Source organism: Equus asinus, chromosome 8, assembly GCF_041296235.1.
Source record: "Equus asinus isolate D_3611 breed Donkey chromosome 8, EquAss-T2T_v2, whole genome shotgun sequence".
Lineage (NCBI taxonomy): Eukaryota > Metazoa > Chordata > Mammalia > Perissodactyla > Equidae > Equus > Equus asinus.
In genome coordinates, this window is record NC_091797.1 from 69790468 (window position 1) to 69808455 (window position 17988).

A 17988-nucleotide genomic window follows, 5' to 3' on the forward strand; every position below is an offset into this window, starting at 1 on the left:
ACATACAAAGTGGAGGAAGATGGGTGCAGATATTAGCTCAGGGCCAGTCTTCCTCAGCAAAAAGAGGAGGATTGGCAGATGTCAGCCCAGAGCTAACCTTCTTCAAAAAAAAGCTCTATCACAGGTGAAATGAACATGCTTAAAACCAAAACCAACCTCCAGCATGTCTCCTCCAAGCTCATCCTGGTCCGGAGTGTCCCAGTTCATCAACTCCAGACCCAAAGCCCGAGTCAGCCAATGAGGGAAAATGTTGCTGGGGAGTCTTATGGGAGAGCTTGCTAAGGAACCTATTCAATAACACGCCTCTTCCTTCTGCACTCACTCCTCCGCCTAGAACATGGACACCCCTGGGGTGGATGTGACCAGGATGAAGACCGTGTGCTGAAAAGGGCCAGGTGGGCAACGAGAAGGAGCCTGTGTCCTCCCGCATCAGGGACCTGACTGGCCCCGTTCTTGCCTGTGCCACCTGTCGGACTTTCACTGCCCGCAGCCAGGCCCCATCCTGACAGCTTGACAGCAAATCCTGCTAAGAGCTCTCGCTGCGCCGCATGCTGGGCCTCAGCTGCCAGAGCCACGCTGAGCCTGTCTGCCCAGGGGACTCCGCGCACGCCCAGGCTCCCCGCGGAGGCCAGCCAGGTCTGTTCCTAACATAGCAGAGTGCTCCTTCCATCTCTCTCAATGGAAGAAACATGCAAAAGACCAAGGAAAAGGTAAAAGAAAGACTGACTAAGCAAAGTTTGTACTTATTTAATAAGAAAATCACTTCTTTAAAAAAATAGTGTCTTTACATGCTGAGGTGTGTGTAGTTAATGCACGAGCTGAAAACAGATTCACGGCAGATTCTCCCCGTGATAAAAACGCAGTGATGCAGGTCTCAAGATCCTGAGGTTGTGAGGCCACATCTAAGTTCTCCCGTCTTGGTGAGGAACACAGCCAACAGCAGAGTGGCAGCTCCTGGCAGACATACCACAGACCAACTCCAAGATGCTCTGGTGGGCAGCCTGCGCCTCAGTCGCTGTCTCCGTCCCCTTCACTGCCTTCCAGGGGGCTGGGGACCTGCAGAACAAGAGCAGACAGGAAAGTGGCCGTGTGCAAGCAAACTGCCGGGCGCAGGCACTCCCTCCTCATGCAGAGGGCAGCCGAGAGCTGCCCACGGCACACTCAGCATCAGGAGCCTGTGGTGCCGCCCTCCTGAGCCCATGCGCCAAGCCTGCCCCGTCAGGAATGAAGATAAGCATTTGTTCTCGGCCTCTTTATCTTAACTGATTCCAGAACCCAACTCAAGCAGGGAAAGCCAGGGGCTGGGGACAAGAGGCGCCTTCAAACCCCAAGAGGCTGCAATGACCTCAGGGACATGAAACTGGGCTACTTCAAAATTGGATACGTGCAGCCCCTCAGCAGAGTGTAAAGACAGCAAATGGTCAGAAGCTTTTATTGGTGGACATCAGGCAGAGGGCAAAGTCTGGCCCCCAGGTCAGACCTGCACACGTGCTCCACTGGCCTCAGTGCTTGGGAAAATTAATAACCATCACATTTAAAGAATGGAAGATTTCATGTAAGATCCTGGAATGCCAGTTTCTCTTGAAAACATTTAAGTTCTGACAACACTAGGCCCACCTTCCCATGGGGCCACCACTAGCTAGCACTGAGCTGTAACAGCCCCCTTTAGATAGAACAAGAGCTCACCTGTTGCCACAGTCTCCACCAATCCCTACCGCATCCCTGTCGTTGCCATTTATCATCCAACCTGCACTCCTGCTTTTCTTACATCCAGCCCACTTCACTTGCTCTCCTTACCTGTATGCACATAAGTTTACAAGCCCAGGCGTGGAAAAAGGACAATGTTTTCCTGGATATCTAGATAATGGGAAGAATCTCCCAGAGCTCTGAGTGGGAATTTCACCCTTTGAAAACCTGCTGGGCCACCATGAGAGAACACGAGCTTTGAGACATCGCTCACCCAGGGTACAGCAGAATTGAGAACTGCAGTAAAATTTCAACTTCAGGCTGCTTTTACTTCCAGCACCTCAAATCAGAGATGTTCTCCTGCTAAACATAGTCGGGAGTTAACTAACAGGTGAGTGACACTTCGAGCCAGGTCTCTCGCAGGTAAATGAAGCAAGCCGGGCCTGGTGCTCCTGGAGCAGAGCCACCAGACTGGCAGGACTCTAGGTGGGCTGGGCCGAAAGCACAGCCTTACCCAGGCAGCTTTTCCCTTCCAGAAGGTGGGACCTGGACAGGAAGGCCACCAGAGGGGGCGACGAGAACCAGGCAGCTGAGCATCCCAGGTGCCTCTCAAGTGACCCCACGTCTGAAGCGGGTTTAACTGACGTGTGCTAAATGACCAGCAGGCTCAGCCAAAGAAGGACATCTTGCTGTCACCTCCATCTCACAAATGAGAAGACAGGCCACTGAGCACGTCCCTCACCCAGGGTCACTATGTGCTGAGTGGGGAGCAAGTGCAAGGCAGCATTTAGGGTCATTGGCCACCCGGTCCAACACCCTGGCCCTCCTGCTGCTGTGTGACCTTGGGGGAAGGACACACCTCTCTGTGCCTCAGCTTGCTCATCTATACACACGGCAAAAAGACACCAGTGCAAAGTGGGTCAGAAGCTTAGTCACAGACAACGACAGATGTGGACAAGCACTTGGCTGAGCCTGGGGAAGGGCCTGCGCCAGCCCCATGGCCTCCAGCCCCGCCCATGGCCCCAGCCCCACCTTGGCTGCCGCGTGGGCAGTGGCGCTGAAGTCGTGCACAGGCAGGGTGCTCAGCCACTGGGCCATGGACCGCTCGTGCCGCTCGGTGCTGACGATGGCAGGGTAGATGTGCTGCTCCTTGAACGCGGCGACCTCCGCCTCCTCCTGCACCCAGTCCAGCGGCTCGTGCAGCCCGTCGTTGCCGAAGCGCTGGTTGTACTTCTCGAAGTGCACCCGCTCCAGGACGAGGCCGAGCCCCGGGGCCTTGGGCACGTCCACCTTCGCCTCCCCCCAGCTGCGCGCCAGCACGCTCTCGGGGGCGTAGCCCTTGACGATGGCCACCACCAGGCCGACCATCTTCCTGATCTGGTGCGTCATGAAGCTCTGCCCCTTCACCTTGATCACTGCAAACTCCATGCCCTCCCGCACGAAGGGCTCCTCACAGTACATGTCCAGGATGTAGCGCTGGGCGCTGGGCTCCCGGGGCCCCTTCTGCGAGGTGAAGTTGTGGAAGTTGTGGGTGCCCTTGTAGCAGGCCAGGAGCCTGTTCACGCTCTGCAGCGTCTCTGCTGTCAGCCGGTAGGTCTCGTCCTGCACGTCACGGTCCTTGTGGGCAAAGGCGAATGTGGGCAGCATGTAGAAGTAGGTCCTGGCGTCACATTTGTTCTTGGAGTTGAAGCCGCCCGTGACTCTCTTCAGTCCTTGGGGAGAAGAGGTAAATGAAGAGGAGCGTGGCTAAGGCAACGGGCGCCCGGACCAGGGCTGAGCACGGTGGCTCGCCTCCCACGGGCGGACAGGTCCCGGCGAGACTGGCTTTCTGTACTGAACCCTAAACCCTCAGATGCGCGATCTCAGAGCTAAACAAATCAACACAACAAAAACGTCAGTGTTTGTTAAAGCCCAGGGTTGGCCTAGGCGCGGGGAGGTCCTGCTCTCGCCCTGCGCTGACTCGGACACGAACTACTCCAGCTCTGCACACAGACTGAACCATGCTGGGCACCAGGCGTGCAACAATGACCCAGAACCCACTCGTCAGAAGTTATTCTGCAGGTGAGGCCAGAGGCAGCAGCATGACAACAGCAAAAAAACTCGAAACTCAGAAAGTCCAGCAATAGGAAAATGATCAAATGTATTCTGGAATATTCATAGGATGAACTAAGGGGCAGCCCCTGAAGATCAGGAAGCAAGTCTCCAGGAGCCGAGGCTGCGTCTCCTCCGAGACGCCCAGCGCCCTGAGGGCTAACAGCACCCACAGGTGCTCAATAAATATTTGACTATTAAGTGGAAAAATAAAAAAGGCAAAATGAAGAACCATATGCAGGGGAATTCCATGTGTGAGAAAAACAGAAACGCATGTATGTGTATTTGTATGGAAAATTTCTGGACGAACAGCAGGAACTGCGAGCGGGTACTGTTTCCAGGAGCCGGGAACAAAGACCCGCTCTCCTCGTCCCTGGACACACACTGTGTCGCGAGTCTTCTCGCGAGGGCAGCTGCAGTCGTAACCCTGGGGCCGGTCCCCCTGCTCACAAGGGCTCCACTTCACCCGGAGTCTGACGGAAAACTCCACTTGGGTTTCATGTTTTCAATGGTCGACTGGAGCCCAGGCCGCACCAACCCCAGCCCTGGGGCTGCTGGGTCACAGCAGCCTCGATCTTGGGAGCAACCGCACCGCGGTCCTTGTTCTTGTGTGTCCACTGTCGAGTCTGACTTTGGGGTAATTTTAGTTCGGCTGAGAACCAGTTTCATCGAGCCTGAGCCCTGCGAGCACACGTCACACATGCTGCTTCAGCGGTGCAGGACTAACTGCCCTGAGCGGCTGCCAGACAAGCATGTCCCTGGCGGCGACGAGGGCGAGTGCGGTGCCATGCCACGCTCTGCAAGCTGCGCTCATCGTGAAACAGGTGTGTATGGGGTGTGGTATTGTTTTAGCAAATCTGAGGAACAATCTGTGGAACACATTAAAATGTGTCCCATGGGAACGAACATAAGAGGCATCAAATGGGACTTCAAGAGAATCCACTCCAGGAGGAGCTTCTCAGGAGGGAATTTGCATCACGAGGCAGAGAAAGACGACGACATGATAAAAATAAAACTGTACTGCGTGAAAAATAAATTCAAGAGTGGGCAAAGCAACCAACAAGGGTTACTGACTCTGCATTAAGAATTGTTTTTTAATGTACAGTGACAGAAAGCAGGTCAGTGGCTGCCTGGTGATGACTGGGGCAGGCGGACAGTTCCCATCTTCTGGGGTGACGGAGAGGCTCACTGTCTTGACTGGGGTGGTTTCAGAGATGTACACACATATCAAAGCTCTTTAACTGTATAGTGAAATATGTGGTTGACTATATGTCAATTATACTTCAATTTTAAAAAGTAGTTAAGGGGCCGGCCCGGTGCCCGAGTGGTTAAGTTTGCGCGCTCCGCTTCGGTGGCCCAGGGTTTCGCTGGTTCAGATCCTGGGTGCAGACATGGCACCACTCGTCAGGCCACGTTGAGGTGGCATCCCACATGCCACAACTAGAAGGATCCACAACTAAAATATACAACTATGTACTGGGGGCTTTGGGAGAGAAAAAGCAGAAGAAAAAAAAATAAAAAGTACTTAAAAAATGTTTTAAATTGGCTGCGTAAAGAAAAAATAATAACAATATAGTAGTGGTTTATAACATACATAGAATAAAATACACATCCACAACAGCACAAAGGCCGAGAGGGGAGAGATGCAACTGTGCTGTTGTGGTTTTAGACCGTGCACGACAGGGTGCGGCTTCACTGAAGCACACTGTGCTAAGCCAGACATGGATGCTCCAACCCAGCACTGGCAAACCAGGGCCAGAACTACGAATGCTTCTGTACAGCCTGTGAGCTAAGATGCTGAAGACTGAAAGGGTGGTTTAAAAAATATATACGGGAGCCGGCCCGGGGGCACAGCAGTTAAGTGCACACGTGCTGCTTCAGCGGCCTAGTGTTCGCCGGTTCGGATCCCAGATGCAGACACGGCACCACTTGGCAAGCCATGCTGTGGTAGGGGTCCCACATACACAGCAGAGGGAGATGGGCACGGATGTCAGCTCAGGGCCAGGCTTCCTCAGCAAAAAGAGGAGGATTGGCAGGAGTTAGCTCGGGGCTAATCTTCCTCAAAATAAATTAAAGATATATATATATGTAACAGAAATCATAATCTGTGCGGCCACAAAGTCCAAAATATTTGACTGCCTGGCCCTCTACAGAAAAAGTTGCCAACCCTTGCTTTAAACCCCGAAGCAATCACTAAAAAACCACAGCAAGTTACAGCTACCAAGGCAACTAGGGTGATATATTAAATGGAATTTAAAAATTTATCAATTAATCCAAAAGAAGGCAGAAAAAGAAGAGAGGGAAACAAATAACAGCTGGGACAAAGAGAAATAGATGGCAAGATCTCCACCAGCCATCCTAACAGCACATTAAACATAAATGGCATACACACGCCACTTTTTAAGGCAGAGGGAGTCAGACTGGATTTAAAAAAAGAAAACAGACCTAAACATCCCATTTATCAAGCTTGATAGAAAAGGGAATAATCAGCTGTTTTAAGTTTCCCAAATCTGGACTTCTATCCCCACTGTGCGGTTAACACACGGCTGGTGGAGCACCAAGGTGCTGTAATCCAGGGACTTTCTGAGTCTGCCTGTCCAGCTGTGCCCACTTCTGAAGGAGGTGGAAATACTGAACTCTTCGAGCAGATGACTCACAACCACTCCTTCCAACTGCTAAGCAACCACTCTGTTGTCTTAACTGCACCGGAGAAACTTGGTGCAAGAGCTTTCATGTCTCTGTAAGCCCAGCCACCGCCCGGCGTGCTTACCCAGTATCCGAATGTGAGACGGAAGATGGCTGTTGATCTTCTCCAAAATGTCGTCAATCAGCCACACCTTCAGGGACACGACCTGGCCAGCTGCCGATACACCCTGCAACGGAAGCAGAACGGGCGGGAGGGGCCAGCTGGGCCTTATTCTTCAAGCACAACATTCTGCAAGCTGATCTTTTAAACAGAAGGACCACGTGAACATTACATCTTTTCACGGAGGAATTCTGCTTTTAGAAATGCATCCGAAGGGAATGAGCAGGCAGAAGAACAAGGCTCCAAATACCAAGGGGGTGAGTGCAGCACAACTTACAAAATACTACAGATGACTGCAAAGCCCAACAAAACTTAAACTAGGGAACAAACATGATATTATGCAGAGAGGAAATAAAACCCCACCTGAGATGTGAGTCTCAGCAACTTAGGGAAAAAAGAAAATGCAACTGAGACGAGAGAACTACGAGGCAAAGCAAGGAAGAGATTACCAGCTAAGGCACAACAGTAGTCACCCGTGGGGCGGCGGGGCAGTGACCTGGACAGGGCTGGGCTGCTGGTCACACAGGTAAAACAATCAAGCTCCACAGTGACGGGGAGCACATGCTACCATTTGTATGTGACACCTTTTTTCTAAAAGCAAGTTTGCATAGAAGTCCAGATGGTAGTAACTCGCAGGAAGAGGAAGAAGTGTGATTTGGAAGTGGATGAGGGCCCCTGGGGTTCAGGCAGAGCCCTATGCTGACCTGGGTCAGGGCTACCCTGGAGTCCGCCTTAGAACCACTCACACGGATGTTATAAGCACCTTCCTGTGTGCTATCGTCACAGATTCTAGAAAGATTTAAAAAATAAATGCAAAGAAAATAGACTATATCGTAGCACATGTAATATTCCTGCCAAAAAACTTGATCTGAATCTAGTCGTGAGGAGAATCAGATAAATGCAGATTGAGGGCATTCTTCAAAACAACTGGCCTAAACTGTCCAAATACATCACATCAGGAAGGACAGAAAGGAGACGACAAGACTGTTTGAGTAAAGGAAGCTCAAAAGACATGACGGGGGCCGGCTCCATGGCGAGTGGTTAAATTCTCGCGCTCCACTTCGGGGGCCCAGGGTTTCGCCGGTTTGGATCCTGGGCGCAGACATGGCTCCACGTGGCAAGCCACACTGAGGCAGCATCCCACATGCCACAACTAGAAGGACCCACAACTAAAAATACACAACTATGTACCAGGGGGCTTTGGAGAGAAAAAAGGAAAAATAAAAAATCTTTTTTTTTTTTTTCCTGAGGAAGATTAGCCCTGAGCTAATGTCTGCTGCCAATCCTCCTCTTTTTGCTGAGGAAGACTGGCCCTGAGCTAACATCCGTGCCCATCTTCCTCTACTTTATACATGGGACGCCTACCACAGCACGGTGTGCCAAGCGGTGCCATGTCTGCACCCGGGATCCCAACCGGTGAACCCTGGGCCACCGAAGTGGAAGACGCACACTTAACTGCTGTGCCACCGGGACGGCCCCAAAATAAAAAATCTTAAAAAAGAAAATGGTATCATGTGAATGCTGAATTTCCAGGGTGACAGTTACACTGAGGGGTCAGCGACGCCGCTGTCCCTGGGAGACTCACGCTGATGTTTCAGGTCAAAGGTGATGATGCGACTTACTTTTGAAGGGTCCTGTTTAACTTAAAGGAAAACAAGGAGGTAGATAAATACAGAGATAAATACAGCAAAACTTTACTGCTGCTGAAGCTGGGGGAGTCTCTGGGCATTCACTGCGTTGTTGCTGAGACCTCTGAAGGTCTGAAAGTTTTCCAAACAAAAAATTGGAGATGGGGTCGGCTCCATGGCTGAGTGGTTGGGTTCGCGCACTCCGCTTCAGTGGCCCAGGGTTTCGCTGGTTCAAATCCTGGGCGTGGACATGGCACCGCTCATTGGGCCATGCTGCGGTGGCATGCCACATGCCACAACCAGAAGGACCCACAACTAAAAATACACAACTATGTATCAGGGTTCTTTGGGGAGAAAAAGGAAAAATTTTTTAAAATCCTTAAAAAAAAAATTGAAGAAATTAAAAAAAAGAAAGACAAAATATAAACTGGTGAGACATTACACAGGCCAAATTCACCGCCCCCAGACCCACAGCCTCCTCTGCAGAGGCATCTGGTGGCTACTTAGTGCCCGAGACGAGCTGCTCTGACACGAGAGGTGCTGTTAGTGGGAAACAGACAGCAGATTTCAAAGACTTAGTACAAAAAAGGAATGGAAACATGTCTCAGTGCTAATCTTTCTGTATGGATTACATGTTGAAATGAGAATACTCTGGACATACCGGTGGGGATGGGGGTTATAGCTAAAGGGATGATGAGAATGTTCCCAGATTGACTGTGTGATGGCTACACAACTCTGCAAATACACTAGAATCTGTCGAATTGTACACTTTATTCACTTATTTATTTATTTGCTGAGAAAGATTTGCCCTGAGCTAACATCCGTGCCAATCTTCCTCTATTTTTCAGTATGTGGACTGCCAGCACAGCATGGCCGCTGACAGAGTGGTGTGGGTCTGCCCCCGGGAACCAGACCTAGGCTACTGAAGTGGAGTGCACTGAACTTAACCACTAGGCCACTGGGGCTGGCCCCCAAATTGTACACTTTAAATGGGCAAATTGTATGGGAGTGGATTATATCTCAATAAAACTAATTTTTTTTTAATCTAAAACAAAAACTAACAAAACGTGATCATTTGTTCGTTAGAGGGGCTGGATGCCTGGTGTTGTGATGTTAGTGTCAAAGGTTCTACTTCTTTAGGTTTCCCAAAATGTACAAACGAAAACATATTAGAATACAACCACCTCTAAAGCGATGGAAATTAAAATAAATGCTAGCACCATATTTTGAAATGCTCTCTTTATTAGGTCAAGTAAACGTTTACTTTCCTTCTGCCTTGAAAACAACCAGAGAGCTATAAATGGAAGAATTAAAAAGAAAAGGAGGGGCGGGCCCAGTGGCACAGGGGTTAAGTTCACACACTTTGCTTCGGTGGCCCAGGGTCTCACAGGTTCGAATGCCAGGCGCGCACCTACATGCCGCTCATCAGTCCACGCTGTGATGGCGACTCACATATGAAATAGAGGAAGACTGCCACTCAGGGTGACTCTTCCTCAAGCAAAAAGGGGAAGATTGGCAACGGATGTTAGCTCAGGGACAATCTTCCTCAAAAAGGAAAAAAAAAAAGAAAAAGAAAATGAAAACCATGAAGAACCAGAGGACTCCTTACTTGAGCCAACAGTTATGTTATCACCTCACCTACGAGAAGTGAATGTGTGGGTCCTATTTTCGTTCTTACCTATCTGTGCGACAACTCCAGTTCTGGGGTTCTGGCCTGGGCCTGTGGGTCCCGGGGCACCCGTGTCCATTTGAAACTAGTTGTTATTCAGATTCCCAGAACCCTGACCTGCAGAAAGCTCCGTCTGTGACAGACTCCCACTGAGCCAGGCAGCCAGCGATGTGCATTCGGGGCCAGGGTTTCTGAGGGGCAGGGTGAAGTTGTGGCATATATGTGTTTTACACCAACTAGAGAAGAGCTTTACGTTTGCCACGCCCTGCTGTCCTACCTGCTGGGACACAGGCCCCACCTCAGCGACACCTCTGTTCTCTGTGGGGAGCCACTGTGCATGCCAATCCTACACCCAGAAATGTGATGGGGTGGGACCACCCAGGACAGCTGCACAAGCCAACCAGACAGTGGGACTCAATCTTGTGACTGAGGGGACAGGGCTGGACCACAGCCCCCTGGCCTCCTGAGTCCACGAGACATGGCTCGCGTAGTGGAGATGTTCACTCAGTGTGGAATACACACGGGATTTCAAAGACTTGGCACACACACCAAAAGAATGGAAAATGTATCCCATTGATCCTTTTTTATATTGATTACACATTGAGACAAGACAATCCTGGTTATAGTGAGTTAAATAAAATTGACTATTAAAACCAACTTCCTCTTTCCTTTTGACTGTAGCTAGTAGAAAACGTAACATCGCAAGTATGGCTTGCCTTTGCGGCCACATGATGCCATCTGCAGGGTGAGCCTGAGACGGACGGCTCCAAGGCAGATGTCGTGCCACCATGGCACCTGCAGGGGTGACAGAGGAGAAAGACAGACCGAGACAACGCGAAGTCTCGCCAGTGGTGAGCAACCAGGTCCTGCCACACCTGGGCTGGAGAGGCTCCCGGGCCTCGCAGTTACACAAGGCAACAGCTTTCTGTGCATTCAGACTGGTCTGATTTGTGCACCTGCCATTAGTAACCAAGAGTCTTGACAAATAAAGACGCCAGGATGGAAAACGGGATGAGGGCGATCAAAGACAAAACACAGCCCAGCAGGCCCAGGTGTCGCTCGCACCCGCAGGGGATGGGGAGAGACGGGCGCCTACCTTGTCCGTCCGGGCGCACCGCTGGAAGGACATTTTCCTCATGTCTTCACCATGATTTTCAGGAATACAGCCTGACCGGACCAGGGCAGACACCAAGTCATCCTCAATGGTCTTGAATTGCGAGGACCCAACATTCCTCTGAGGAAAAGAGAAGAAAACAAATTGTTTTTCACTCAGTCACTACCCGCAAAACAAGGGCCCTGAGCCCAGGCTGCTCCAAGTAGGGGACACATGGAGTGTGCCCACACGGTGGCTGTGGGGACACACTGCGGCTCTTCCTGTACCCACGCCACGCAGGAAAGCCACCTGGGGGTACCCACAGTCTCTAGCAACTCCCCACCCTGGGCAGCCAGTGAAACAGCCAACAGTGGCCGTCACCTGAGATGTCGTTTCCTCCCACCTGGTCAGACCTGAAACCAGCACCGCTCCTGCTGCAGCACTCTGCTGCATCTGTCTGCAGCACTCGGCTGCAGAGGACACCCCCATTATCACTTGAGGGAGGCAGCCCCCTTGGCTCAAAGGGGGAAACCCACCCCTGGATACTGCCGGCACAGGCTGGGTCTGGCATCCCTGGCTTTTCCTAAACCCCTCAGTTCATGTGACCAGCCTGTACGACCTCTTGTGATTACTGAATGCCAGCGAAAGACATCCACTGCTTCCAGGACCTCGCTAATACTAACCCTCTCAGCTTGCCCCAACCATAGCCCAGGGCCTGCAGGACCCTGGGACATCGGGGAGATCACCATCCTGACTGTTCTCAAAGGAAACCTGTCCAACGCAGGGGACACAAGGGCCTGCAAGCACTTAGCCACAACTCACCACAGTGGTGAGGCTCTTCCCATCTACCTCACAGTTCCCACTGCAATTAAAGTACAATCCCTCATTCAGCATAAAGTCATAAAGCTCCTCAAATGATGGCAATGGAAATTAACAAACAGAGAGAGGACCAGGCAGTGAGGAAGGTGACTGAGTGGTGCCATCTATGCTGTAGGTAGGAGGCAACGGAGAGTCAGAAAAAAAACAAACCCAGAGACAACAACCCTTCCACATATCTCAATCTGTCCTTCCATCAGCCCTGTGAGCTGCTGTCACTCTCCACCCCCGCCATTTCCCGAATGGGGAAACTGAGGCAAGTGGAAGATGATGGACATTTTCTCAAAGTTCTCAAGACAGCACCTAAGGCAAAACTCATGTAATCAAAATCACCCTCAAAAAAGGATTTCAGTCATCCACGAGGAACAGCAGAGGTGGCCTCTGTTCCTACTAAGGCTGGCGTAAGTTACCCTGAAGCAACATTTTCCGACCCCCAGTCACAATCTCCCAGTGGTCACGAGATTAGTTTCACAGGTGTGACCTACATTTCTTATAAAAATAAAACAGGATGCGAAGTATCTTATTACTAATATTATTCACAGTAAAAGTTACTATGACACTCAGTAAGGTTAGGCATTTTCTCTTTTTGCTGAGGAAGATGTGCCCTGAGTTAACCTCTGTTGCCAATACTCCTCTAGTTGTATGTGAGCTGCCACAGCAGGGCCGCTGACAGACGAGTGGTGTAGGTCTGCGCCTGGGAACGGAACCCGAGACACTGAAGTGGAGCGCGCCGAACTTAACCACCAGGCCACCAGGGCCGGCCCCAGGCACTGTTTTTTTAAACTTATGTTTAGATTAGATACTCTGCACACAGCAGTGGATTTCTTACTGTCAAGCTTAAAGAAGTTTAAAGAACACAGAAGCAAAGTTCAAGAGCCACAGAGTTGACTACGGGGAACTAGAAGAAACTCCACGTGCACTTGCAGGGCACCCAGACCCTCTGTCTTTCACAGCAGAATCAAACTGGCGGGCTGCGTAGAGAATTGTGAAGGGTGCCTGTCTGTCCACACTCTGTCACCTTCACACTGCCCACAAACACTAACAGCTGATTCTGAGCTCCGCTGGCACTGTCCTCGGTTCTCAGCACTCAGCATCAGTAAGTGGCTGAGGCTCCACGCCCTAGAGCCGCCCTGTGACCGCCCTACCCCAGAGGAGGCAGGAGGCAGTGAGAGAGCTGCAATCACCTGCCCAAGGCCACATCGCTAGTCAGCAGCAGAGCCGACCCCTTCACCACCCCAGCAGACTCGTGAGAGCCCCAGCACAGCATCTCACGTGGATGGACCAGGATCAAGGCTGCATGGATTCGAATCCTGTTTGATGGGACCCACACGACAACTCTGAAAAGTGGGTGAAGAACGAGCTCCACTTTCTGCAGTTTCCTGAGGTGGTTTCACTGGATCACTGTCACTCTACTGTCCCTACCCAAAGCCACAGGGCAGTCAGGAGAGGAATGGAGTGGACGCTGGCCCAGGCGGCGACCCCCAACCTGCGTGCCCTCGCCTGCATCCCCCGCCGGCACGCCCCCACCTGCACTACCCCCTGCACGCCCCCGCCCGCACGCCCTCACCTGCATGCCGTGGTAACCCTTCCCGGAATAGGCCATGAGCAACACGATTTTCCGCTTGGGCAGCTTCCTGTGCTGCTCCCCGTCCTCGTCGCCGCTGCTCTTGAGCTTTTTCGCCTGCTGCTCCGTTTCCTCCCAGATCCTGGCCCCGCCCTGCCAGCCGCTCCGGGCCTTCCTGTCCTGCTGCAGCCTGACGCCCACGGGTGCGGGGGCCGGCACGTTCCCGGCCATGGGGGGCGAACTGAAACGACAGGGCGGGGTGAGCACGAGCCGCGCGCGAGTCGGCGCCCAGCAGCCGCGGGCGACACCGGGCGGAGACCCCGGGCGGCGACAGCACCCGGCGCGCAGAAGGCCCGCCCCGCCGCGGGCAGCCAGGCTCGCGGGTGTCACGAGCCGCCCGGGGCCGACCAGCGCGCGGGCATTACCGGAGCAGGCGCGGTCCCAGGCGCGGGCTCCACCGTCCGCAGGCTCTGCTCAGCGCCCCGGCCGCCGCCCGCAGGCTGGGGACCCCCATGCACGGCCGGCAGCGGCGGGGGTCACGACCCCGGCCCTCCTGAACTGCGACCTCCCCCGGGGCGCCCGACCCACCTCTCTTAACCTCCGACCTCCCCCAAACCCTCCCACGCTCCAGCCCCGCCCGCAGCTAACCTCCGACGACCCCTACCCCTAGCGTGACCTCTGACCTCCCCGCCCCTCCTGCGCCCCCCTCGTCCTCAGCCCCGCCCGACCAGCTTTCCCTCGGGAGTTGGGGAGACCCCGGCTGCGCCGCCGCGACCAGAGGGGCGCATCCCCACCCGGCCCCACTCACGGCGCCGCGGACTGAGCGCGAGCCGCACCACGTGGGCGAAGGCGGAAGCGGAGCGCGCGGCGGACGGCGGCCCGGCGCGGACAAACCTGCTTCCGGGCGGGGCTTTGGCGGGGGCGGGGCTTGGCGGGGCGGGGCTTCCCTGCCCGAACGCCCGGGGTTCGAGGCGGCTGCGCTGCCTCTCGGAGCGAGCAAAACAGCCGACAACTGAGACTGCCGGGCCTCTGTGCGCGTTTCATGTGTCACTCGCTCGATCCTCTCCCCGTCCCAAGGAGCCAGCACCGGAGGGCCCCCGGTACTGCGGCAGAACAGGAGGAGCAGAGAGGGCGAGTGTCTTGCCTGAAGGCACACAGCACCGGCCCCGGGTCATTGGCTCGGCAGTGTGCAGACCAGCGCCCTGCCAGACTTTCATCTCCCGAGCCCGTAATGAGAAAGCGTGTGCTGCGCGCCTGGTGCTGGCCCGGTCTGGACACGCTCGAGGTCGTTAAATCCTCGTAAGACCTTGAGTGAGTCCCCTGTCCCCATTTGACGGAAGAGGCAGCTGAGGCGCAGAGAGGCCCGGAACGCCTGGGAGAGCGAGCGCGGGGCTGGGTGCTGGGTGCTCGCAGGAGTCAGGACCCTCCGGGCTGGCGGCGGACACAGGTGGGAGGACCGTCCGCACCGGGGGTCTGGGGGCGTCACAGGCCAGCCAGCGGGGCGGAGGAGCCACGGCGCCGGGCGGGAGGCCGCGCGGCGGGAGGCGGCACCGGGGCGGCCGTGACCGACCCTCGCTCCGGCCCCTCCAGACGCGGCAGAGCCGGCGAGCAGCCCACGCGACCCCCGGGAGGCGCACGCCGTGCGGAGGCGGCGAGGACCGCGCCGTCGGGGCGGGAGGCGGGGGGCGGGGCGCGGCCGCAGCCCGGGGAGCCCGACTGCCCGGGGAGACCGCCGCGAGGGCCACGTGCGCCGCCCGCCCGAGTCCCGAGACGCGGGGGCGTCCGTGCCGCCAACCAGGATTCCCTCCCGGGCCCACTGCCCTCGGCTCCGCCCACCCGATGGGGAACCGGCTCACGCGGGCAGGAGGGCGCCGCCCCCTGTGCCAAAGACCCCCCAGGACAGCCCTCCCTCTGCAGAAGAGACGACCCGCCCCTGGCTCCGGGGCAGAAAGATCAAGGTCACTGGGCACCTGGGAGCGCAGGTGGCGGAGCAGCATTAGGCAGCATTGGGCCCACTCCGCACACAGCACCCCCTCCACACACAGCACCCCTCTCCACACACAGCACCCCCCTCCATACACAGCGCCCCCCCTCCACACAGCTCCCCCTCCACACACAGCACCCCCTCCACCCAGCACCCCCCCCACACATCACCCCCCCACACACACACACAGCACCCCCTCCACACACACGTCACCCCCCCCTCCACACACACAGCACCCTGCAGTGTGTCCTGCCCAGGCCCTGCCCCAGGCTCCTGTTAGGAGTGGGGCCAGGGAAGATAAGCCCGCGACCAGTGAGAACTCCCTTGTCAGGTGAGAGAGACAATGAAAGGAAAACAGCAAGCTGACCGCACCTGCTCCCTTGTCAGACCCCACCAGCTACAGCAGGCCAACTTGCGTAGGCCAACTTGCATCTCTGTTCTGTGGAGGTAAACTGAGGCCTGTGGGCCTGGGACAAGTGCGCAGGGAACTGCGGTTGAGGGGGGCAGGCACCCGAGCCCAGCCTCCTGGCTGAGGCCCCCCTGGGCCTGGCACCCTGTGAACATGCTGGGAATGTGCAGGGGAACACGTGGTCCTGCAGGCCCGGCCCACCCCTTCCCATCAGGCTCCCGCGCACCGATGTCCATGCAGCTTTCTCATAATCGCTACAACTTGGAAGCACCAAGCCACCCTTGGGTAGGGGAACGGATAAACTGTGGTCCTTCCAGACAATGGAGCATTACTCAGCACTAGAAAGAACTGAGCTACGAAGCCACAAGGAGACGCGGAGGAACCTCAAGTGCAGATGACTCAGTGACAGAGCCAGGCTGGGGAGGCCCCAAGTGTGTCATTCCAGCTCTGTGACATTCCGGAAAAGCACAGCTATGGGGGCAGGAAATGGATCCGTGGTTGCCAGGGCTCGTGGGGACGAGCAGGGGGAGCAGAGAGGGCTTCCAGCGCAGTGACGCCACTCTGGACAATGCTGTCATGGTGGACACACGCCACTGGCCACTGTGCACACCCACAGAGTGTCCAACACCGACAGTGAGCCCTAAGTGTACCATAAGGTAAATTGGACTCTGGGTGATGACGATGTGTCAACAGGCTCCCCAGTTGTAACAAGTTGCCACAGCAGTGCAGGTGTTCCTGACGGGAAAGGAAGGTGGCAGGGAGGTGGGAGCACATGGGAACTCTGTACTTTCTGCACTTTTTCTGCAAACCTAAAACTGCTTTAAAAAATAAAGTCTACTACTGGGCCTGCCCAGTGGCAAAGCGGTTAAGTTCATGTGCTCCACTTCGGCAGCCAGGGGTTCACCGGTTTGGATCCCGGGCGTGGACCTCTGCACCGCTCATCTAGCTATGCTGTGGCAGGCGTCCTACATATAAAGTAGAGGAGAATGGGTTCGGATGTTAGCTCAGGGCCAGTCTTCCTCAAAAATAAATAAATCAAGTCTAATGTAGCAACAAAATGCCCTGATCGTCTCCATCTTCTTTGGGCATTTCTGTCTCTAATATACCAGGAGCCCCACAGAGCAGAAGGGGCTGCCTCCAGCACGGCCCTTCCTGCCTGCAGACACTTCAGGAAGCCAGATCGCAGCGGCCCCTCCAGGAGCCTGCCTTTCAAGGCCTCACCTTCCACTTCTCTAAGGCTACCTCTCCACCCAGTTCTGTGTAATAGTGCAATGAGCCTTTCTGGCAATAAATTAGTTTTAACTTATAAAAACAATATACAGTTTAAAAAATGCAAACCCTACAACTCAACAATAAGAGAAAGCACTCAATTGAAAAATGGGCAAAAGGGGCCAGCCCGGTGGCGCAGTGGTTAAGTTCATGTGCTCTGCTTCGGTGGCCCAGGGTTCACTGGTTTGGATCCCTGGTGCAGACCTACACACCGCTCATCAAGCCCTGCTGTGGCAGGTATCCCACATATAAAACAGAGGAAGATGGGCATGGATGTTAGCTCAGGGCCAGTCTTCCTCAGCAAAAAGAGGACGATTGGCGGCAGATGTTAGCTCAGGGCCAGTCTTCCTCAGCAAAAAGAGGACGATTGGCGGCAGATGTTAGCTCAGGGCTGATCTTCCTCAAAAAGAAAAAAAAAAACGGGCAAAGGACTTGAATAGAAATTTCTCCAAAAAAGATCTCGAAATGGCCAACAAGCACATGAAAAGATGCTCAAAGACACTTGTCACCATGGACGCGCAAATCAAACCACAGCAAGGTTCACATCACAGCCAGCAAGGCGGCAAGAGCAGCTGCTGTGGGTGAAGCTGGGGAGCAGGCCTCAGCACTGCGGGGTGGAAATGGTGCTGGGTCCCGGGAACTGAACAAGGACTCTTCCCCTCTGGTGTACACACGCCAGAGAACCGGGGCGCAGGTGTCCCGAGGGCCCAGGTGAGTGATTCCACTGGGACAGAGGCCAGGGGCACCGACAGTCCGAGCCCACACCTGAGTACGAGTCTTGCCCTGGGGCCTGCTCCCCAGGCTGAGCCCGGCCGCAGTCCAGACTCCAGGACCCAGGGCAGGGGTGATGAGCAAGCAGGTGACAGGAAAAGGACAGAGACAGTGACAAACCAACCATGAGTGACACCAACCC

The 17988-nt window shown here is 54.5% G+C and overlaps 1 protein-coding gene across 3 annotated transcripts; it reads right to left on the reverse strand.

Annotated features, from left to right (window-relative positions):
* Nucleotides 1–731: 731 nt before the first annotated feature.
* On the reverse strand, nucleotides 732–14513 carry PUS1 (pseudouridine synthase 1). Of its 3 annotated transcripts, none has more exons than XM_044776093.2 (6): nucleotides 14222–14513; nucleotides 13417–13654; nucleotides 10977–11114; nucleotides 6548–6650; nucleotides 2719–3398; nucleotides 732–1056 (listed from the first exon to the last, which is right to left on the reverse strand). In XM_044776093.2, exons 1-6 carry the CDS (start codon nucleotides 14455–14457, stop codon nucleotides 1009–1011), a joined length of 1443 nt encoding a protein of 480 aa, XP_044632028.1. In that variant the 5' UTR covers nucleotides 14458–14513; the 3' UTR covers nucleotides 732–1008. The 3 variants fall into 3 exon arrangements, with proteins under 3 accessions (XP_044632028.1, XP_044632029.1, XP_044632030.1); XM_044776094.2 differs by having other exon boundaries at nucleotides 13839–14258; XM_044776095.2 differs by having other exon boundaries at nucleotides 14142–14233.
* Nucleotides 14514–17988: the final 3475 nt, after the last annotated feature.